The sequence below is a fragment of the Grampus griseus genome (genome assembly GCF_964374135.1).
Source record: "Grampus griseus genome assembly, chromosome: 17".
Classification (NCBI taxonomy): domain Eukaryota; kingdom Metazoa; phylum Chordata; class Mammalia; order Artiodactyla; family Delphinidae; genus Grampus; species Grampus griseus.
In genome coordinates, this window is record NC_139011.1 from 77,048,200 (window position 1) to 77,072,199 (window position 24,000).

The window sequence follows — 24,000 nt, forward strand, 5'->3', positions numbered from 1 at the left end:
ACACGGAGGCTCCCCGTCCCTGGACAGCGGATGGACGGACGGTGGCGATAGCTGCGGTCCCGATTGCGTTCTCAGATCCCCAGGACTGGGGTTCTGTAGGCAGGAGAGGACGGGGCCACACTTCAAAACCAACACTGGGAAGAGGGAGTGATAGATTTAAGAGTTTTTGGAGGTAAAACGCACAGAAGCTGGTGACCAGGGGAATACAGAGTCTGAGCGAGGAGCAGGTAACGTGCCCCAGGATTTCTGCTTTTGCTCGACAGGGAAACATGGGACAGGAAGTGCTCCTTTAGAGACGGTCACGTGAGCAGCACAGAGGAGGGAGGCGCCCTGAGTCCACGTGACACCGAAAGAATCTGACATCACTTGATCGGTAATTGGGACCTAAAAGGCCTTGACATTGACCAGAGTGATTATCTGCCGGTGCTTTTATAGCGAGGGGCTGTATGACCACATCCACGCTTTACGAGTGACACAGTTGAATATTGGGGCTTAATGTTTAGTGGCACGATGGTAAACTCTAGTTTTTGTCAATAATGAATTGATTCATTGAATTTTTCTACTTTCAATCAGGTGACCTGGTATTAAGTAACAATTATTTCTCAATTCTTTTTTTTAAAAAAAAAAGTATTCTGGAAAACACGAGAGAACCTCAGGAATATGCTGTATAGAATCCCTGAAAGAAGTATTCTTTATTTCTTGGAAAATTTATCTGATGGGACAATCGATCCTTTGGATAACGTCAGACAACTTCAGTGACTGTTCTAAGTAAATTGAATTATTTGAATTAGAATTCGGTAATTGGGAAGAAATGTTAAAAGTATAGACACATACAGAATCTTGAAATATCATTAAATTTAGTTTTTAAAAACATTCTCTTGAGCCCATTTGAAATATTACCAAGTAGTTTATTCCTTCAGTAGTGGGAGGGGGGGAGTGGAACTCTGTCCCTGCCCGCGTCAGGTACCTTTGGCAAGTACCTGTTCTTAGAAGCGGTGGAAGGCTTTCCTGCGCTTCTCCCTGGGCCAGGTTTTGCTTTTACAAGAGAAGCTTCCGGGAAGCGAGGGGGATTTTGTTCTCTGAATCTTTAGCAGGGTCTCCCGTGAGTCTCTGGCCTGCCCTGCCCCTGGTTTTCTCGTGCATATGCGCTGAGGCCTGCGTGAGGCTGGGGAGTGGGTGCAGACTCTTGTTTGTCTCTGGGTTGCCGGGGATCCAACACCTAGCGCTCGCCCACATTCGGTCTTTAAGTGTTTGTTAACATTTTGGTTGTTTTCTTCTCTCCCACTTTGTGGCACCTGCCCGCCCTCCCTCCCACGCGGCTGAGAGAGCGACTTCAGCTTTCTAACGTGCTGCTGCTTCTCCTTAGGGTGGGAGTGAGGTTCTCTTACGGCTGCAGAGTTGATTTTAGTTTTCTCCTTTTCTGTATTTGCGACTGTTAACCTTCTCCAACAGTGAGAAACCAGGCTGACATTATCCTTAATATGTAAACTGATTTGATCAGTCCCCCTGGATGTAATCAGTCTCCCATCACTGCCACCGTCCCCTGCCACTCAGGGACACCACCCTGCTCCACTCGGGCTCTGACCCCCATCCTCATGCCACATGGCTCCCCTCCTTTGCCCGCCCAGGCCCCAGCACCCTTTCTAGACTCTTCTCCTGTGTGTGGGCTCTCGTGACCGTTTGGGTTTTGACTCGCCATCCCGGGCCACCCTGTACGGATGCCCTCCTCGCCCTGCCTGGGCTCCAGCACCCACCGCAGGCCACCCTCCACCTAGGCACCTACTGCACGCCGGCCCACCCAACCACTGTAGGACCGATATATTCAGGGAGGGAGGGAAGGGGAAAGTGGATGGAAACAGGGGGGCTTGTGCTCCCGAAAGAAAGACTGAGTGTCTGAGTTAGTAACCATCCTTTAGTATAAATAAACTAATATTAAATACATTTTAAGTATCTGTATTTTGTCTTTCTAACAGGTTATGAAGTTCATGGGATGGAAAAAATACCAGAAGGGCCAGCACTGATCATTTTTTATCATGGAGCTATTCCCATCGATTTTTACTACTTCATGGCTAAAATTTTTATCCATAAAGGCAGAACTTGCCGAGTAGTAGCTGATCACTTTGTTTTTAAAATTCCAGGTAAACTTTCACTGTAGCTGGTGATATAAAAATGTTTAATTAACATGATCAAACTATGTGACAGTCTGTATGTCTTTGAGTTTAGTATCTGTTTTAGGTAATATACCTAAATATAAAAACATTATGGCCAAAAATGTTATCTAATTTCTTTCTCTATTAACAGGTAGTCATTATTTTTTGAAGTTAAATCATAAAAGAAATTGTAACTTTTTCCAAACAATTAATTTGTATTTTGGTATAGAAGGTAGTTGATTTTTCATATGGTGAATTTTTCTATGAGATATTGATCTGGGAGTTTAATTTTATAGTAATTAGTGTTTGATTACTGTCAGTTTGATAGCAAATCAAAGTTAAAAAAAATTAGCCAGGATATATTTTGTCTTTATATAATCATATAATATTGCCTCAGAAATCCTAACCTAAAGAGCCTATTATGTCTTTTATCATACTTGACTTGCTTGGTAGAATTATAACTCTTAAGACTGAGGACCACTTTTTTTTAAATATTCATATTCATAAAGGCTTCGTACCTCTTTAAAAAGATTAATAAACTGAATGGTTTCAAACATGATAAGAGTTTTAAAAAATATCATTCTAAAGTAAACTCATTAAGATTAAATCTTATTTTCTTCTGTCAGGAAGTCAGCAGAAACAAGCCAAGAAAGTTTATGGTATGTTCTCTGGAATTGTAAAAGCAAAAGCCAACCGTCAACCAGATAAACACCAGACAGTGAATGAAATAACAGTTCTCTTAGTGCCTTTCATAGACATGGTTAATGTTTCCAGCATCCTTGGGCCACTAAAAAGCCATTTGTACTTTGTGTATAAACTAAATTGGCTATAAAATGTATTTCTTTGGACAGTAATATGATCACTTTATAATAAGCTTGGAAACTACAGGAAAGAAAAACATCATTATATGGTCTTACCCTCCTAACATATATCCAGTTATCATTTTGATTTATTTTGTTCATTTTTTAAAAAATTAATTCATTCATGTATTTTTGGCTGTGTTGGGTCTTCGTTTCTGTGCGAGGACTTTCTCTAGTTGCGGCGAGCGGGGGCCAGTCTTCATCGCGGTGCGCGGGCCTCTCACTATCGCAGCCTCTCTTGTTGCGGAGCACAAGCTCCAGACGCGCAGGCTCAGTAGTTGTGGCTCACGGGCCTAGTTGCTCCGCGGCATGTGGAATCTTCCCGGACTGGGGCTCGAACCCGTGTCCCCTGCATTGGCAGGCAGATTCTCAACCACTGCGCCACCAGGGAAGCCCTATTTTGCTTCATTTTTAATTTGCACATCTTCACGTTATGCAAACTGTTTTGTTCTTTTTTAAAAAACTTAATGTAGCATTAACATTTTCCCATGTTTTATAAATAACATTTTAAATATATGACTAAAATATTTACTTAACTAGTTTTCTCTTATGGAACATTATGTTGCTTACTTTTTTTTCTTTTTATAAGTAATAAATGTGAATATTTTTATTTAGCATTTGACTTAAAAATTTCCCCCTTTATGATCTTGTAATTTATTAAACCTCCCCTGTTTATTCATTTATCATGAGAATACATCTAGTGAAATCAGTGAACTTTTAACATAGTATAGGATGAGAATTATTTCTTCTCAATAATATTGATAATCTTGCTTCAGATCCTTAAACCTGTGAGAAGTTGGGTTATTCTGCACAGTTTTCACTCTCCATCCCCATATTTCCCAGTCTCAAGGGATAATGTATACAAACACCAGTCCTCTAAATTTCCAGTTTAGGATTTGGTTAAAATATTTAATTACTGATAGGATTATTTCTTTCATCCATAAATAGCTATAATTTGAAAAACTGTATAATATTAAGACTGGAATTAATTGTTTCTGAGCCAACCACTCACTTTATTAAAAACTCTTAATGATATTGCTGTTATTGTTGATTTAAAAAAAATTTTATGGTGGAATTAGCAGTATCTAACTTTTAATTTCAATAGCTTTAACTGTGACTTGCCAATTTTGGTAGAGCTAGAGCAGTCAGACTCACATTCTCTTGAGTGATTCTCTTTCTTATAGGGTTAATGGAAGATTAGATGTGTGATTGATGATGGGATGTCCTTTCTGATTGCTCTAATAAATACTGTAGACAGTGTTTGGCCATGAGATGCAGTGGAAGGAGCTTTGGACTAGACATACCTGGACCGGAATCTCTGCCCTGCCCTTTGCTAGGTGTGTGACTTGGAGCAAGCTTCTTAACTCTCTGAGTCAACTTTCCTCATTTGTAAAATGGGAATAAGAATCCCTATTTTCCCAGGTGTTTTTTTTTTTTTTGGCCGCCACACAGCACGGCATGTGGGATCTTAGTTCCCCAACAAGGGATCGAACCTGTGCCCCCTGCAGTGGAAGCATGGAGTCTTAACCACTGGACCACCAGGGAAGTCCCATGAGTTTTAATTAAGAATTTGAATATGTAGCCAGAGTAGTAGGTGATCACTGAGAAAGTAATCAGTGAGACATAGCTATTAATTTACCAGCAATATTAATCTTATGTTAACCTTAAGAGTTGTTGTTGGTTTAAAAAAAAGTAAAAAAAAAGAATTTACTGATTTAAGTATAGATAGTACATTATGTAGGTTGTGAAGATTTTTGCTCTTGAAGAATTGGACAAGAAGTACTTAAGATATATCTTCATGCTAATGTTTCTTACAGGGTTTAGTTTATTACTTGATGTATTTTGTGCTATACATGGACCAAGAGAAAAATGTGTTGAAATTCTGCGGAGTGGTCACTTGTTAGCTATCTCACCAGGTGGTGTTCGAGAAGCCCTGATTAGCGATGAGACCTACAACATCGTGTGGGGTAATCGTAAAGGCTTCGCTCAGGTTGCAATTGATGCAAAAGTGGTGAGTTGTATAAAACTGATTATTAAAGGAAAGCTGTGTCTTTAAAATAAATGCTTAAATAGCTTAAGAGTATATCAGAATTTAGATACTGTCATTGAACTGCTTTAAAAATTAGTGTCTGTAACTCTAAGATAACAATAGAGAAATATTCCTTGTGCATGGGAAGCCATCTTTATAAAAAAATTCAATCTGGAAATTTGCAAATATCTAGCAAAGCTTTATTTTATGCTTCAAAATCCAGCTTCTTTTAATCAGATTTATGAAATTTTTTGTATTCCTTCACTTATACTTTTTTTCATAAGTATTATCAATCCAACTCTGTGTATTTTAATCCTTTGGTTCAACTGAGTTGGCACGTTTCAGTGATGGCTGTTGGTTGGTTTCATTGTAATTCTTGCATTTGTGACCAATTTGTATAACAAGAGAGCCCAAATAATATATGGTTCCTACCATTTTTCATCAGTAAATGTGATCAGCTCTCTAATAGTATGAATAAAGATGAGAAAGAGATATTGGTGTAATTTAGATCTTTTTAAAAGAACGAATTTGTCAATAAAATTAAGTGTTCCTCTGGGATTCACTGTAATTATTCTACTTAGTAAACTGGAAAATCTGAATGTCATCTTGGTTTTTTGCTTTGGAAAGTATATCTAAGCTTTTTGGTCTCTGTATTGTACTTTATCCTATGAAACATTTATTACTTATGGAATGTTTCTTCTTTGTTTTCTGTTTGTTTTCATTATAGATTGTCTATCAGAAAAAGAAATCATAGCACTTGACAAGGTGGTTTTCTTTTTCCAGGCCAATTAGTTAGGGACTGCTGCTAATGCTTTCACATTTCTGTTTTGTGTGTGTGTTTCCACTGCTGTCATATAGACACCAGTCTGCACCCTTAGCTTGCCTGTCCATCTTGCAGATACAGGCTTTTGATTAAAAAGGAAAGGATTATGGATGACTCCTTCTAACCCAAAAGCAACATTTGAAGAAGAATGGACATTTTCCCTTTATTTTTTAATTGCAGAGTTACAATAAAATAATATACATTGAGCTCTATTCTCTGTACATATTTGTATATGTAATTCCTAGAAGTAAGTTATAGTGCTTTAACAATGTGATCTTGGTATAAGTTAATGTACTTGTCCAAGTGTTTAATGATGGACAACATAAAAATTTAAACACTACTGTCCTATAGTAGATTATAAACTCCCTTAGGACAAAGCCACTTTTTATATTCTGAATTCCTAGTACAATGACTAGCACTTAGTAGGCTCTCTGCATTTGTTGAATTGATTTTTTAAATACTACAAGAAAGGAGTCTTTTGAATTTAAGTCTATGTTAATAGTATTAATGATACAGAAAATTAATTTATAGCCCATTTTATTTTCCAGAAAGTCTTATGTACTAAGGTAGAAAACAAAACCTTAGACTTTATGAATAACGTAGAATATAAGATGATATATGCACAGTTGTTCCGAAATTAAGGATAATCAGTGTAAATGTACATTAAAGCAATGATAACAGCTAAAAACTTAAAGATAGTTCAATCTTCAGGTTTGTATTTTGAGAGAATTATTTCTTCCAAGGTTTAAGGTAAAAGTGACAAAAATAGATTTGGAATCACACAGATTGATCATGGAATTCTAATTCCTCATCCTTAAGTTACAGTTTTAAGGACCATTGCCTGGAAGAAGTCTTGAAAGAAAAAATTATATAGAGAAAGAAGCCCGTTTATCAATCCCTGAGTTTCTAGATAATTAATTAAGATAACCTAGATAGAGCTTCCCTGGTAGCAGAGTGGTTAAGAATCCACCTGCCAATAAAGGGGACACGGGTTCTAGCCCTGGTCCAGGAAGATCCCACATGCCGCTGAACAACTAAGCCCATGTGCCACAACTACTGAGCCTGCGCTGTAGAGCCCGTGAGCCATAACTGCTGGGCCCACGTGCCACAACTACTGAAGCCCATGTGCCTAGAGCCCGTGTTCCACAAGAGAAAACCTGCAATGAGAAGCCCACGCACCACAACGAAGAGTAGCCCCCGCTCGCTGCAACTAGAGAAAGCCCATGTGCAGCAACGAAGACCCAACACAGCCAAAAAAACCCCCCCGATAACCTAGATAATTTAAGGTTTTTCATACAAAACTTGAGAAAATTTAATAAACAGCCTTTTACAAGTTAATAAACAAAAATCTTTAACGTTGCTGATTTACAAAATAGCACTGCATCACTGATAAATCTTGTACCACCCTAACCTTTCTTAGCACTTTTAAAGGCTTTATGTTGGTACCCCTGTACAGTAAGTAGGTGACATATGTAATTATTCCAGTGTTACAGATGAGGAAACTCAGGCACACAGAGATGAAGGGATGGAGGGACGCTGTCACACAGCAAGTCAGAAGCAGAGCTTACAGTTCAGGACTGCAGGCAGCTGGTACACTGCACAGTGAGTCCGCCAACCCCAAGATTAGAGGGCCTTGCAGATCCGCGAGGGAAGCCTTTCAGTCACATGAGGATACAGTTGTAAATGGTACCAGCAGCTTATTTGAAAAAGCCCTTCTTAGGTCTCACAGAATTATCATAAACTTTGAATAAAAAGCTACGACTGTTGTTACAAGACTAACCACATTTAAATTGAAACAAAGGAATGGAAATTCAAGTGAAAATCTAGGTCATCAACAGAAATTCACAAAATATTGGCAGAAAATATTTAAGGCTCGTCTGCAAGTTACAGGCTTTTTGATATAATCTAAATCACTCTTATTTTGTGAATTCCTGAGAATTCTGACTGCTAAGAATTTTTAGGTAATTTCGTAGCTAAATAATTTGGGGAAAAAAAATGAGCCCATTTACTCTAATTGGAAAACAAATAACAGATGTAAAAGAAAATAGCATTCGTTTCAATAAAATTGTTTATATGTATTATCTCAATCTATAAAAACCTTGAGATGGGATCATTATTATTATTGTCATTTCATACATGAAGAAACAGGTTTAGTGACCTGTCCAGTGGTTCCCACTTAAATTTTTGTGGCAAAGTTAAGACTCCAAGGCCACGCTCTATTCCCCAAGAATAGTTTTAACAAAATACACATTCTCTACCTCTTCACACACGTGTACATACACGTACAGAGATACATGTATACATGTGATCAATGTGATTCTAGGTTACTTATGCAACTACCTTGTTATACAAAGTGTGCGCAAACAAAGGAACGAACTACAGTGTGAAGTTGTAATAAGGTAATGCTTGCAGCTGTAAGGCTGCAAGCTTGAATGTAAATTTAGAAACCAGGGTATAGCCTGGAATACTGAGTTTGTAGGGTAAGCCTTCTCCGGTTTAGTATCTTCTAGAAATGCCCAGCTTCTGGAGAGTTAGCCATTTAAAGGATGATATATATATACCTGAAGAGTCTTTATAAAGTGCAGCCTTCAATACTAACTTCGGGGTTCATGCCAGTCAGTAGACAAAAACCTAGCAGCACTGATCAGAGAAGGCAAAGTGGTGTATATATGAGCTGAAAGCTTTCTGTTCCTTCCTGGGCATCTTAAGTTCTCAACTCTAAAGACATAGTAGAAGTATTTAAAACATTAGGATTCCAACCATCACTTTATTCTACAAAACTAGTGGTGGTTTTAGGAAAATCATAATCTGAATTTTTTTACAAAAGAGTCAGTCTACTTTGTCTTAGGTGTTAGCTTTATGAATTAACTCCATCAGATTTTAAATTATTCATCGGACTGCTGCTTCTTTACCCGGCTTTTCTGGTTTTAAAATTGCTGCTGCCTGTTTCCTACCCTTTGTATTCAGAGAATACAAGCTAATTCCTTAGAAGCATTTTCTCTCTGTCCTGTTGATTCATTCCTTCTTTAGTTCACCTGTCACACTGTCTTTTAGTACCTGCTTTATTCCAGGCACTGTTCTAGGTGTTTCCAGCAGTGAACGAAACCAAGTCTCTGCTATGGGGGGTCTTGCTTCTAGGGAGGGGAGAGTGATAAAAACTAAATGGTCAGTTAGGTGATTGAAAGGGAGTATGTTTTATGAAGAAAGCTGTGTCTGTAGGCTCTTCCCTTTGGTCCACCAGATTTCACTGGTTTCCAAAGCTGAAAAGGAACGGCTTTTTAAATGTCAGCTTATTTAAATGTTTCAAACCCTGCCCACTCAGGCAAGTAATTCTGTATTAACAAATGCTGATAGTAGACTGTAAGTAAAATGATCCTCGCCCCCCCTTCCAGTTTTATCTATTCTAAAACATCATTTAATTCAGTATATTTTGTGTACCTTTTAAAGTGTTTTATTCAATTTTTTATCTACTTCAGTTTCGCCGTGGCGTAACTTCCTTGCATGATCCTTTGCTACTTTATCCGTTGTTTCATGACATTTAGATAAGCTCTCCATTTTTAAAAAATCATATTTAACCAATAATGTTCATGGAAAAATAAAAACCATGAACTTTTGAGCAGACATCCTCCAAAATAATGATAGAAAGGATTCTTTTATGTATATGTTTTTCCTTTTTTTTACTTTTTTTTGGTGTTGAGTATTATACTTACTTTTCATTGATGTTGAACATTATTAGATTTAATAAGCTCACAAAAACATGGTGTTTCACTAATTCCATGACAGCATCTTGCTAAAACTTGTCATTTGAACATATGTAAGTTTCTCCATAGAGAGAATTTGTTTTGAAACTTTTTCTTCAGTAGCCCACTGAAACCAGTTTAATTATCACACTCATTTTACTTAATGAAATTAATGATCACTTTAATCTTAATTTTGAGTTTCAAGAGTTCATGTGGAATGATAGGAAAGTCGGTAAATGAAATATTATGTATTACCACTAGAAGGTAGTGTTTTCAATTTATATTTTTCTACAAATGATCATGTTAATTTTAGTCTGATAAATCACACTGGTGATAACAGTATACCTTTATTTTTAAAATGCCTTGGTTTTGTGACTTAAACAGGCCCTCAAAAGTTTGCATTAGAGACATCAAATGGATTAACGTATTTACTTTTTAATTCAAATTCTCTCTTTAGCCCATTATTCCTATGTTTACACAAAATATTCGAGAAGGATTTAGATCCCTCGGAGGAACAAGTAAGTTCTGATTCATATGTTTTTGCTAATTGTAATGTAATATTTAGAATGTAATATTTTAAATATTTGGGCTTTTGAACACTACAGGAAAACTTTTTGAATTATTGCTTTAGAAAATGCATGTACTATTTAGATGTTTTTCTCTTTAAACTCTAAATGATAACTGGTTCTAAGTAATGGTGGTTCTAGATGTTAGATTTTTGTTAAGAGTCTCACGTATATACTGAAGCTTATTTATCATGGGCTTTTTAAAATTACAGAGTGAATTTTCTAATTTACTGTGTTAAACCATGTTGTTGAGGTTTAAAACAAATGTACTTATTTGTAAATAAAGACTATCTTCCTAACTCATTCCTGAAGAAGTGACAGCTGTAAAAATGGATGGCAATAAAAAAAATTGGGGGGGGGCGGAATTTGAAAGTCTATTTATCTTGAAAAAAGTATATATATATATGTTTGCATAAATCCTTAAATTTTAAGAAATTAATTTCTATTGGAGTATAGTTGATTTTACAATGTTGTGTTAGTTTCAGGTGTACAGCAAAGTGAATCAGTTATACATATACACATAGCCACTCTGTTTTAGATTCTTTTCCCATATAGGTCATTACAGAGTGTTAAGTAGAGTTCCCTGTGCTATACAGTAGTTTCTTAGACAAGAAAATATTGAATTAAGATTAACAACCTAAGGAGATATCATTTGCTTTAATTTATTTCGGTTACCTCTTGTTTTTTTTTGAACCATGATAGATTTACATTGAAAAGTTCTTTTTGCCTACTTTTAATGTATTGATAACAAAGTAAGCTTTGAACCTAGTTATAAGAGTGATAACAATTCAATGTGCTTTCTCTTTGCAAAGTCTCTCTTTTTTTTTTTTTAGTTTTATAGTTTGCTTTGTACCCTATGGTTTATATATTATATTTGATTGATTATGTTTTATCCCTAGTGCTATATTGTTAGTGTTCCCACCCACATACAAATCCCATCCTGAAAACCTTAAACTTCTGTTGTTCCTTTTATGTCTGTGTTGGTATATTCTTGATATTCCATTATGGGTTTTTTTAGTTCTTTTTCTTCAAATTTGGAATGGAAAGGCAAATTGATGTGATGTTTAACTTTTGTTGTGTAATTAATCCTTCTAATTTTCTCTCAGATCATTTCTTTAGAATTTAAGTTGCATACCAGAAATTATTCCTAATTTTGTTTCTTTAATTGTAAAGTGGTTTTAAAATTGTTTTTGACTGGGTTTCCCTGGTGGCGCAGTGGTTGAGAGTCCGCCTGCTGATGCAGGGGACGCGGGTTCGTGCCCCGGTCCGGGAGGATCCCACATGCCGCGGAGCGGCTGGGCCCGTGAGCCATGGCCGCTGCGCCTGCGCGTCCGGAGCCTGTGCTCTGCAACAGAGGAGGCCACAGCAGTGAGAGACCCGCGTACCGCAAAAAAAAAAAAAAAGTTCTTTTTGACTGCTTTTTTTACTTTAAAAGTTGAATATCTCAAAAGTTGGTGTGTAGTGGTATATCTTTTTGAGTATTACTTTGGGTCTTATGGTATATTCTGTGTTTCCATATATAAAGTGTTTTAAACTTTCAGTACAATTCTTTTTTTTTTTTTTTTTTTTTGCGGTACGCGGGCCTCTCACTGCTGTGGCCTCTCCTGCTGTGGAGCACAGGCTCCGGACGTGCAGGCTCAGTGGCCATGGCTCACGGGCCCAGCCGCTCTGCGGCACGTGGGATCTTCCCAGACCGGGGCACGAACCCGCGTCCCCTGCATCGGCAGGCGGACTCTCAACCACTGCGCTGCCAGGGAGGCCCTCAGTGCAATTCTTAACTATGTATTCCATGTTGCTTGTCATGTTTTGGATTCTTTTTTTTTAAACTTAGTCTTAGTCTGTCAGTTTATGTTACATTATTACCACTTTTAATCTTGCTAAATTTCATGGTTGGTCATTAGCATTAACAATTCTTTTTCCTAGTTTACAGTAATGTTTTTAGCCTTTACTTAGATTATTGGTGCATTTTAGTCTCACGTTTACTTGAATTTATTTTATGCTTTCATTTTTTCTTTTGTTTGTGTAAGTCACGTATTTGTGAGTCTTTGGACTTTTTAGCTTCTAGCTTTTTGTTGCAATCTTTATGCTGTGTTTTTCAATAATAGTAATTAGTTTGCCTTTTTAAATTCTTACACTTTTAAAAGCTCATCTTTCCCCCCTAATTAATAGACCTTATTTTTTTGAGCATTTTTAGGTTTACAGAAAAATTGAGCAGAAGGCATAGAGAGTAGCCATAAACCTCACCACTCCCCAGTTTCTTCCGTTATTCACATCTTGCATTAGTGTGGTACATTTGCTACGATCAATGAAAAGCTCATCTTTTAAAAAAGTATTGTATTAATTGCCAGGAGGTGATCCTGTTTGCCTCCATCCTCTAAGTCTTACATAATTAATTTGAAAGTTTACAGTTACATGCTCAGAATATTTAGCCAATTAAAATGATTTTGTTTTCTTTACAACAGGGTTATTTAGGTGGCTGTATGAGAAGTTCCGTTATCCGTTTGCCCCAATGTATGGAGGTTTTCCAGTGAAGTTACGCACCTATTTAGGTGACCCTATTCCGTACGATCCAAAGATCACGGCAGAAGAACTAGCTGAAAAGGTAAATTATTCTTTCTTTCTTAGTTTTAGGACACATTTGTACTTTCAGGTTTTATTTTAAAAATTAAATAATTCTACAAGCATGTCCTGGATCAGTGGTGATGTTCCCCCCAGGGGACATCTGGCAACGTCTGGAGACATTTTTATTGTCACCACGGATGAGACTTGGGAGGAGGTCACGCTGTTGGCGTCCAGTGGGTAGAGGCCAGGGAGGCTGGTAAACATTCTATAGTGCACAGGACACCCGCCCCGCCCCCAGCAAAGAACCGTTCTTTCTAAAATGCCAATTGTGTTGAGGTTAAAGTTCTTGGCACCGTTAATTAAAAGGTTTCGTTAAGTGATATTCAGAAGAAGAAAGCTTTGACCTCCATGAAAAGAAATTGCTTTTGTCTGGTAGAAATACCTCGGGAGGAACATGGAATCGTGTTTAAGAGTGTGGGTTGTGAAGTCAGATTGTTCTAGTGCCACTGTGTGTTTGCTCGGGCAGGGGAGCAGGGGAGAGAACAGAGCCCACTCACAGAGTTACCCCTGGGGGTCACATGCGATTGAGGACATCCATCATTGAGAGCAGTGTCTGCCCTCTAGCAGGTGTTCCATGACTGCTGGCTACTGCTGTTACTCTAGGAACCTGTGGCCCAGTGTGGCAGGTAAATAACTAAATCGATGCTTTTAAGGTGACGCGTTAGCACAATGGTGTGCTTGCGGCACGATTTCTCAACCTGGGCACTATTGGTATTTTGTTGTGCGGTTGTTCTGTGCACCGTAGGGTGTTTACTCACTAGATACTGGTAGCATCTCATTGCTATCCCTCACTCACTGTGACAATAAAAAAACATCTCTAGACGTTGCCATTATCCCCAGGGAGACAAAATCTCCCCTGGTTGAGACCTGCTGTTTTAGGGTATTATGGAAACACAAAGGAAAAACATCTAAATTAAACCAGGGATGCCTCCTTGAAGGAAGTGATGCTTGAATTCAGTTTTGAAAGGCGAAAAGGGATTCGCTGGGTGAAGAGTAGAGAGGTAGAGGAAACAGCGTATGAAAGGATGGCAGCACGAACTGGCGTAAAGTCTTCAGGGAGTTGAGGGTGGTCTGGGGTAGCTAAAGGGATAGAGAGTATAGACAATGAGGCTGGAAACATAGGAGTGTCTGGACCACGAAGGCACATCCTTGATTTTGTTTCTTGAAAGCCAGGGGTAGCTACTGAAAGCAGATGACTGATGTAGTAGGTTTGCTTTTAGAAAGATCACTAGAAGCAGTAGGGAGGCCGAGTCTGAGTGAGACCAGGAGAAGCTCAAAAGGGAAGGAGACTGCTTTGTGAGGGAAAAAATAGGAGACGCTTCCTAGAATTGAGGGCATTTGTGGTAGGTCTTGAAAGACGGACGGGACTTGGACATGCGGACTTGGGGCAGGAGGGAAGAGTTCCAACAGAGGAACAGTGGTAGGAAAGTTGACTGCACACACCAACAGTGTAGAGCAGCCTGATAGGACTAGGAGAGTGAGGTTGGGAAGGGTGCCTAATAAATTCGCCTTCGGGAATTTCGCAAAGCACGTGAACACTGTGAAGGTTCTAAGAAGCCCCGCGATAAAGAGGTCTATTGAACTTTGTTTCAAAGAGCTTTGCCCAGTCTCATCTGACCAAAACCAGCTCCTGGTTTTTCCTGGAATAGCAGCTAATAACAGCTCTGGAATAAACTGGGGGAATCACTAGCTGAGTGGGTAGCGAGCATTTGGTTGAGAGGAAACTGGAAAAGTAAGTGGAAACTCTATTTTTCGGCCCGTGAATAGCAGACTAGGGATTTTGTTTAGGAGAGGCCATTGGAAGTAGCCGTTCACCCGCAGTGACACTGGCCAAGGCAGGCACACAGCCACACTGGGCGTTAACGGGGCGGGACAGGATCCTTTCCACAGGGATGGCCCAGAAGAGGCCGAGCAGACGAGCACCTGTAATGCCCAGGGCTCAGCAAGGTCTGGCACTTAGGAAAGGATGCCCAGCCGCGGCAGCTAGAATGTCACATCAGATGAGACTGTTCACATCAAGCAGCGGGTATGTAGGAAGCTTGACAAAGGTAACATTGATGATACCTTATGTTCCTTGTCTGTGAGCTTCATTCTGAGAAAACGTACCTCCTGCTAGGTGTTCTACTAACTGGTTAGGTGAGTTAACTCAGAGAGTGTAGCAATCCTTTTCCTGAAAGGAAACCCCTCCCACACTGGTTTCCCAGTCCGGGCAGGCTCTGTGCACAGCACTTCTCCCATCCCCAGGTGATGCCTCACGGTGGTGACTTCAGATGACACCAGGGCTCAGCCCTCACCCTGTCATGTTGCTTCTGCCCACACACTTTATTGTTCCTGTACCACATCTCCGCAGCTCCCTGACAAATGCATTCTCCTTTAGCACAGAGCTGAACTCTGTTTTGTTCTTTAAAAAGGTTTTTCCCGCCTAACTATTAGGATTTAATTGGGTCAGAGCAAGTTAGGAATACTTTTTTACAAATACCGTCCATTTTTATGGTTAAGATACAAGGTAATGGAGAGAGAGGGAAGAGAAACTGGCCTGGAAGTTTAGGGATCTGAGTCCTAACCCTAACTCTCCCACCAGGCAGCAGAGTCAGGTTGGGTAAATGGTATGTTCCTCCCTGAGTCTCAGAGTCCTCAACTGTAGAATGGGGAGATTAAAATGGATATCTCAGAGGTTTCGTCCAGGTCTAAAATTAAGTGAATCCTGTTCCCTTATTTTTCTCAGTTAAGGAGAATATATTACTGATCATTAAATTCCTGGGACTTGATTTTTCATGAGTGAGAAATATATTCATGGCACTGGTAGAGTTAGATATTTTAGACGTTAAAATATATATTTACCAATTCAAACTGGTAAAAAGAAGAGGCCTTCCTGAATCATTGAAATACCTCAGTCACTGTCTCCAGTTACTTTATGTACTTTGTTATCAGTATTTAAAGTAACAGAAGTTGTCTACGAAAGCATAGTTTAGTAAAATTTCTTGAGGGAATTTCCTTAAATATATAGTTGTCATATCCGTATTTCTGATGGTAAGTTGTCATTGCTGAACTGAAGTAAACTCGAAATAAAGAATACTTGAAATTTTCCTTTTGTGGATACGTTGCATGAATTTCCAATCTCCATTGTTTACAATATAAGCATAAACTGTAGCATAATGATCCCTGGATTATCGCAAATTCAAAATTACCAACATCTAAATTAAGGTAGAAATGAAACCTCATTTAAGAAATGGGAGCTAGACTGTTCAGGCATTTGATTGTGGAGATGATTCATTTTGTAGACACTAAATCTAAATTAAAATACCTGTACTCATGCTGAAGAGGGCACTTGGGATACGGCCTTAAAGTTCTCTCAGTCTTAAAGAAATCTGTTGTTTCCATCTGTCTCTGTCTCTCTCTGCATTCTGCATACACACATCCACACATACGTTAAGTACAGATTTATTTATATGTACAGGTATATATAACATACGTGTCCTATTAAGGTGGAAGGAACTTGGGGAGAAGTGTGTAGATTTGAGTGGTACTGGGAGGTGAGCTAACGGATGCCACCGACGGATTCTTACTCTCAGTGAATGAGAAGCAGGAATTGTTAAGGATGATTCCCAGGTTTGGGTTACTGGGCTGGATTCATGGCCGTTTGCTGAAGCGTGTTGAGTTTGAGGTGCCTTTAAAACATTCAAGGGAAGTCATATTGAACACTCCTATCTGAGGCTGGGCGGCTGGAGATATACATCTGGGAGTCGGCAGCAAATGGATGGTAATTTACGCTGTGGAAAGCTTCCTGAGCCCTGGGGGAATAGTCAGTGCTTGCTTTGGGGAGTGTAAATCTGCAAAGGGAGCGTCCTGAAAACCCAGCTTTTCCTCCAGGGGTGTGAGTTCCAGAAGCAGGATCAATGGTCACGTCAGATGAAAAGAATGTCCGTGGGATTTAGTGACACAGGGGGGTCATTAGTGATCTTTGCGAGAGCTGCATTTTCTTAATGCACAGACCTCATACTTCTCCACCCAGAAGTTCTTCCTTGATACATCAATTCATACCAAACAAAGTCTCTACTTTTTCACTTGGTATTTAACTCCCTTCGTGATTTAATTGAAACCTACCTGTAAAGCCTTATACTGCCCAGCAAATGAACACATACCCGAAATGCCAGCTCTCCGTCGCTTAACTGTTTTCTTGTGGTCTTTTCGCTCTTGCTGCTTTCTTCACTGCTATTGAAATCTCACAGGCCGGGGGAGACCGAGACCAAACAGTACCCCGTCCACGCAAACTTCCCTGGTCACCGGCCACCGATGAACTTCAGATGTGTTCTTTTCACGTCTCAGATGATACAGCTCACAAATGAGCTTACATTCTAACTACTTTGTCCTTGATTATGCTTATTGTGAGCTCCTTGAGATTAGAGACTTGTTTCACTAACGTTATAGCTTCCAAAGCATCTAGTATTTTCTGAGTGAATGAATAAAATTTTAAAAATATACGGCACAGAACACAACCTGTGTGTCAGTCGCTGTGCTCAGTGCCTGAAGACATGGCTTCAGTTTCATGTAATCCTTATCGTAAGCGTATGAAATTGTTCTCATCTCGCAGATGTGAAAACTTGTGCATTAGAGAGGCATATTTTTAAAAGACATCTTTGGGCTAGGGTTTCTTAATTATATTTAAAAATAAATGAAGGTCCCAGATTTGTAAAAAGAAGGCTTAATAAAGCTTAGCATCTGAAAAGAAGTGTGTACGGGTGTGCCTACCTGTACTATGTGCACGCAGAAAAAGTTTTTTTAGAGAGCCACAAGCTGATTTAAAGTAAAAATTGTTATTGTAAATCAACTATACTTCAATAAAATAAATTTAAAACAATAAATTAAAAATTGTTGAAATTTGTCATGAATTTAATGGGAACAAATAGTTTTAGATTTCATGATATATCCTAATTGACTTTTCCATTGCTATGACTTAATTTAAATTCCTGTTAAATTTTCTAGAAATTGGGGTAAAGGACTAAAGCACATCTGCTCGTTCATAGTTTTCCTCACTTTTTCCTGTCGCATTGCCTGATGTGATTGGTGTGTATGGTCATGAAAGACAAATACATAAAAGTTTATTAATGGGTGAAAAGGAGTGAAAACTTCCGTTTGCCTACCAGAAAATTTCCTACTACATTTTTCTTCTGATTTTTTTCCCTTCAGTTCTTTTTAGTGTTTATTATGTGCAAGGCATTGCTGTGCTCAGTGCTGGAGAAATGCTAAGATGTATTTTAAGGAGCTTACAACCTGGTGTAGAAAGTTGCCATGCAGACAGTATCTGTAATTCAAGTGTAATAAAGTAAGTATAAGAAATATGCTATGCACAGGGAAGAACCACTGCATCAGTGAAAGTTCAAGAACCTTCTGTACTAAACACAATTTGCAACGTTCTGTTACTTTTTTGTATGTTTAGAATGCTGAAAGGGTTTTGAAGTTAAATAAACAGTATTACCTTAAAAAAAAAAGAAATATGCTGTGGGCATGCTGAGAAGGAAATCATTTATTCTGAGTAGTGATGGGTGCTAAGTTAGGGAAGACTTCTCATAAGTAATAGTATATTAAAATCCTTCCTAACTACATATCTACATTGAGAACTAAAAGAATAACGGCCTTTCTTTTGTTTTCTTGATAGACGAAGGATGCTGTTCAAGCTTTGATTGATAAGCACCAAAGAATACCCGGAAACATTATGAGTGCTTTGCTAGAACGTTTTCATAACAAACAAAAGATCAACTAGAAGACTCTTTAATACATTTATATCAATACGTCTATGTCTGTAGGACTGTCTTCAAAATTTTGTGGGTTCTGTAATTAGTATTTTTTAAAAAATCATGTTAATAAGCATCTTTCACTGAACTCGTTTAACATTGTATTGTCAATTTTGTTTCTGCAATCCATTGTGTCAGATTTAAACAGTAACTCGTTACATGCCTAATTATTCAGAAACTGATCATGGTTCTTTTTATAATTTCCTAATAATGTATCATAAACATAGATTCTTAAAGTTAAGTTTATTAATAACAGCAATGGAGGTTAAACAAACATTCCTAAATAATGCATCTAGTTTCTGTATCTCTTGCACTGAGCTAGTTTTGCAAGGTGGCATAACCTAGGGTTTAGTACAGACACTTCAGTTAGGGAAAAAAATGCTCTTTCCTCTGCCCCTCATTCCTCTCATGACCTTGGGCAAATCACATAATGTTTTTATGCCTCAACAATTCAATTTTTAAAAACATGTTAATACTTTGGTGAGGAATATTGTTTTAAATTCTTTATATTTGCTGTGATTGATAACTGTAGAACAAAATTATAACTGAATTAAACAATACCAACATCTTTTAGAAGTTTATGTATTTTGTCCATAGGATGTTTAAATTACTCCTTCAGGTATGATGTCAAGTTGCCAAGGACAATGAACATGATGTACTGTTTTTCAAGTTGAGTAAAAAAGAAATTAGGGAAAGTAAAATTTCTAATTATTGTTATTATTCTTTCTAGTATTATATATATATATATATATATATATATTTTTTTTTTTTTTTTTTTTTTTTTTTTTTTTTTTTGCGGTACGTGGGCCTCTCACTGCTGTGGCCTCTCCCGTTGTGGAGCACAGGCTCCGGACGTGCAGGCTCAGCGGCCATGGCTCACGGGCCCAGCCGCTCCGTGACATGTGGGATCCTCCCGGACCCGGGCACGAACCTGTGTCCCCTGCATAGGCAGGCAGACTCTCAGCCGCTGCGCCACCAGGGAAGCTCCCTGTAGTATTATATTTTTAATGAGACTGTAGACAAGCCGTACAGGGTGTGCATTCTCAGCCCTATGATATGGCATTTAATACTGTCAGGATAGAAATCACGGTTGTGCCCTGCATCTCATATGTTAGACGCTGATTCTAGGCTGATGAAAGCACAGAGAGAAAGCTCTGCTTTTGCTCAACATCATGGCTTATTCAGCTTGACTTTGCAACCAGTCAGATGGTTTATTGTTTCAATAAAAATATACTTGAATAATGAATTTATGTGAACATGTCTTTCTGAAAAATTAATGGCTTTCGATTTGTTGTCTCCTTGAAATCTGAATTTAAAAGTATTTAAACACGATAGTACCAGGAATCAAAAGCAGTATGTCCCTCTCCCTTTTTAAGATATTAAATTACTTGGATTTTTGTATAAATTTTTGTATAACAAGTATGTATGTATGATACGTGTAATGTATATAAAATTAAGCAGCATAAAAATAAAAGAAGCTGAACTGAAGTTCGTATTCTTGTGAGATTACATATGTGACATTTTCTTAGTTTAAACTGATTTTTTTGTTTTACTATTTATGTATTCCTCACCTACAATCATATTCATCAATCTCAGCCACAATGAATAAACCTGACTTTCCAATGTATTAAATATCTTTTAATTCCAGTTTCAACGAAAAGAGTCAACCAATGATATTTGCAGCTTTTTTTCCCTCTCTAGCAGTGAGCAGTGTTTGTTTAAAATTGATAAATATTTCCGGAACGAAGAAATAAATGATCATACTATGAACGAGAATAATATTTTTTGGAAACTATTGAGTTTTAAAAACTGTAGAAAGAAACATTCATTGCTAATGTAGCAAAAGCCATTATTTTTTACAGTATTTAAGTTTTACTGCATTACTTAAAACCTTTTTTTCTTCTTTGATACTCAGATTAACAGGAAGGCTTTCTGTCTTGTTTGATGCAAGATCTCTATCTTTGCTATTTGAATTTAAATGCCATTTAGAAGAATGAGGGAATGTGACTAAATATAGAGACATAAGTAATAATAGAAAGGAGGAGGTGTTGGGGTTTTTCTTTGTTTTTGTTTTGTTTTTAGTTTACCATTTTGTCTTACACTTAAAAATTTTTTTGTTTTATATTGGAGTATAGTTGATTTACAATGTTGTGTTAGTTTCAGGTATACAGCAAAGTGAATCAGTTATACATATACATATAGCCACTGTTTTTTAGATGCTTTTCCCATACAGGTCATTACAGAGTACTGAGTAGAGTTCCCTGTGCTATACAGTAGGTCCTTGTTGATTATCTGTTTTACATATTGTAGTGTGCATATTTTAATCCCAACCTCCTAATTTATCCCTGCCCCCCAACATTTCCCCTTTGGTAACCATACATTTGTTTTCTATGTCTGTGAGTCTGTTTCTGTTTTGTAAATAAATTCATTTGTATCAGTTTTTTAGATTCCACATATAAGTGGTATTATATGATATTTGTCTTTCTCTGTCTGACTTACTTCACTTAGTATGGTAACTTCTAGGTCCATCCATGTTGCACAAGTGGCATTATTTCATCCTTTTTTATGGCTGAGTAATATTCCATTGTGTATAGGTACCACATCTTCTTTATCCATTCATCTGCTGATGGACACTTAGGTCGCTTCCATTTCTTATTGTAAATAGTGAACACTGGGAAGTGCATATCTTTTCAAATTGTGGTTTTCAAGGAGGGGGTGTTTTTCATGCTTTTTGAAACATGAGTCCTCAAGTCAGAACCTGATGAAAGCCAGGGACTCCCTCCAGAAGCATGAACTTGGTCCACTTTTATGGGAAATCTTTCATACCCTTTCAAAAAAACTTTCATTTTGAAACAATTACAAATCTACCAAAAAGTTGCAATTATTGTGCACAGTACTCCATATACTTTCACCCAGATTCCCCAACTGTTATGGCACATTTGTTTTATTATCTTCATACGTTCTCTCTCTCTCTCTCTCTCTCTCTCTCTCTCTTTCTCTCTGTCCTCTCTTTCCTCCCTCCCCACATATATATCTATAAAGTTTTCTCCTGAATTGTCTGATGGTAAATGCAGATACCGTGCCCCTTCCTATGTGGCCGTCCATTTACGGAACCACAGAGCAATGATCAAAATCAGGAAATTTGTCATTGAGATAATAGTATTATCTGATCTAATGACCGGATTCAAATTTCACCAGTTGTCTCAATAACATCCTTTGCATCAATTTCTCCTCCTGATGCACGGTTCATAGCAGGACCACACACTGCATTTAGTTTTCCTACGTGTTTAATCACCTTTCATCTGGGAGGATTCCCCAGCCCTACTTTGTCTTTAATGATACTGACATTTTTGGAGAAGACAGACTATCTGTTCTGTAGCCATCTCTTCAATCTGTTTTTCCCTGATGTTCCGTCATGATTTGATTCAGGTTATGCATTATTCCAGAAATGCTACATAAATGATGCTGTGCTCTTTCCAGTGAGTCATATCAGGAGGCATAGAATGTTGGTTTGTGTCATTAGTAATCATAGTAACTTGATCACTTGGTTAAAGTGGCTCCCACCAGGTTTCTTCCCTGTAAAGTTATTATTTCCTTCGTAATGAATACGTTTATGGAGATAATATGTAAATATCTGTTCCTCATCAAACTTTCACCCACTAGTTTTAGCATCTTTGAACTGAGTATTGCCGGGATAAATTCTTACTCTGAGGGTTTCAACGTGTGAAACCCTATTATTATTATTCTATTATTCTACGTTTATGAGTTGGCATCCTATTGTAAGAAGAAACTTCCCAATTTCCACCCCCCCACACACACACCCCAAACACTCAACCTGTCATCTGAGGTTCATATTTTGTTTAAAGGATAATGCATATATACTCTTAAGTGATTTAAATATGAGACCCTTTGACATTTTATGAACCATTGAAATAACAGACATTTACAGGGTTAACTTGCGTGTGTTTTTGTATTTATGTATATGATTCCTATTTTTAAAATATATTTTTGTTACTTTTTTATTGGGCAGATGTACATACCACGATTTACAATCTTAACCCTTTTTAAGTGTACAATTCGCTGGCATTAAGTACATTCACAATATGGTGGAGCCATCACCACTGTCCATTTGCAGAGCTTTTTCACCATCCCAAGCAGAAACTCTGCACCCATTAAACAATAACTGTCCATTCACCTCTCCCTCGTTTCCTGGTAAACTCTATTCGACTTCCTGTTTCTATGAATTTGCCCACTCTAAGTACCTTATATAAATGGAATCACAGTATCTGTCTTTTTGTGTCTGGCTTATTTCACTTAACATAAATATCTGAGCTCTTTCCTGACACCAAATGACATAGTTCCAACGCCAGTTCTCTGACGTCAGCTGGGTGTCCTCCAATTCCATTCAAGTCTGACAGTACTGGAGTCAACACAGACCCTATAGGCTAAGGGCTCAGTCCCACAAGACTGCTCCTACTTCAGATGCCAGCTGCCAGTGGGGCCCCCAGGCCACTCCCACTTCCGCCTGGCCTACTACAGAGTTGGAGGTTCCCATGACATCCCCTCAGGTGGCATAATTCCATAGAACAACTCAGAACTCAGGAAAATGCTGTACTAAAAATTTTATTATCAAAGATTCAACCCAGGAACAGCCAAATGGAAGAGGGCAAGCTACAGGGTGTGGGGCGCAGAGCTTCCACGCCCCCTCTGGGTGCACTGCCTGCCCAGCATGTCCAAGTGTTCACCAACCCAGAAGCCTTCGCAAACCTTGCAGTGATCACCAGTGGTGGTTGAACTACATCTCTAACCCGTCTCTGTTCCCTGGACGTTGAGCATGGGGCTGAAAGTTGTAACCCTCTAATCACACAGTTAGTTTTTCTGGTAACCAGCTCCCACCCTGAAGCTCTTTAGCCACCCCCGGCGCCCCCCACCCCCACCCCTGACCAGGAGTCATATATTGTTAATATTAAGAATCAGCAAATTAAGAGTCATAGCACTGAGAGCTGTGCCCTCGGTTCCTTGAAGAATACTTACCACATTATAAACAGTTACTGAATAAATGAACAAAGTGTATGAGAAGACTAAAATATTTTCTTGGGATAAAAGAAGTCATGTGACTGACTTCACATAAAAAAGCAATTTAATCGATTTGTAAAAACTCACCATTGTATTGACATCCCAAGTTCTACTAGCTAGAATATTAGAATCAGTTCAAAAATAGTTAGCTCTATTGATTAATCAAAATAACTTGATACCCTAAAGATCAATGTTCAGGACTGCACTAACCCTAGAATGGAGACAGCAAACAAGTCCTCTCTGTGAAATGTATTGCATTGAGTTTCCTGCAAATCGAATCTAGGAATTGTTCATTTTCATCGATTGGTACTACCATCATGAAATGCTACAAAGAGGTTTCTT

At 38.2% G+C, this 24,000-nt stretch overlaps 1 protein-coding gene across 1 annotated transcript in view; it reads left to right on the forward strand.

The window, feature by feature from the left end:
- TMEM68 (transmembrane protein 68) overlaps nucleotides 1-20,035 on the forward strand; it is a 34,263-nt gene extending 14,228 nt beyond the window's left edge. The window contains exons 5-9 of the mRNA XM_082674797.1: nucleotides 1,974-2,138; nucleotides 4,828-5,021; nucleotides 10,060-10,120; nucleotides 12,631-12,770; nucleotides 18,447-20,035. Coding sequence (XP_082530923.1) covers nucleotides 1,974-2,138; nucleotides 4,828-5,021; nucleotides 10,060-10,120; nucleotides 12,631-12,770; nucleotides 18,447-18,551 — 665 coding nt within the window. The 3' untranslated portion in view covers nucleotides 18,552-20,035. The remainder of the gene's footprint in view (nucleotides 1-1,973; nucleotides 2,139-4,827; nucleotides 5,022-10,059; nucleotides 10,121-12,630; nucleotides 12,771-18,446) is intronic.
- The last annotated feature ends 3,965 nt before the right edge of the window (nucleotides 20,036-24,000 follow it).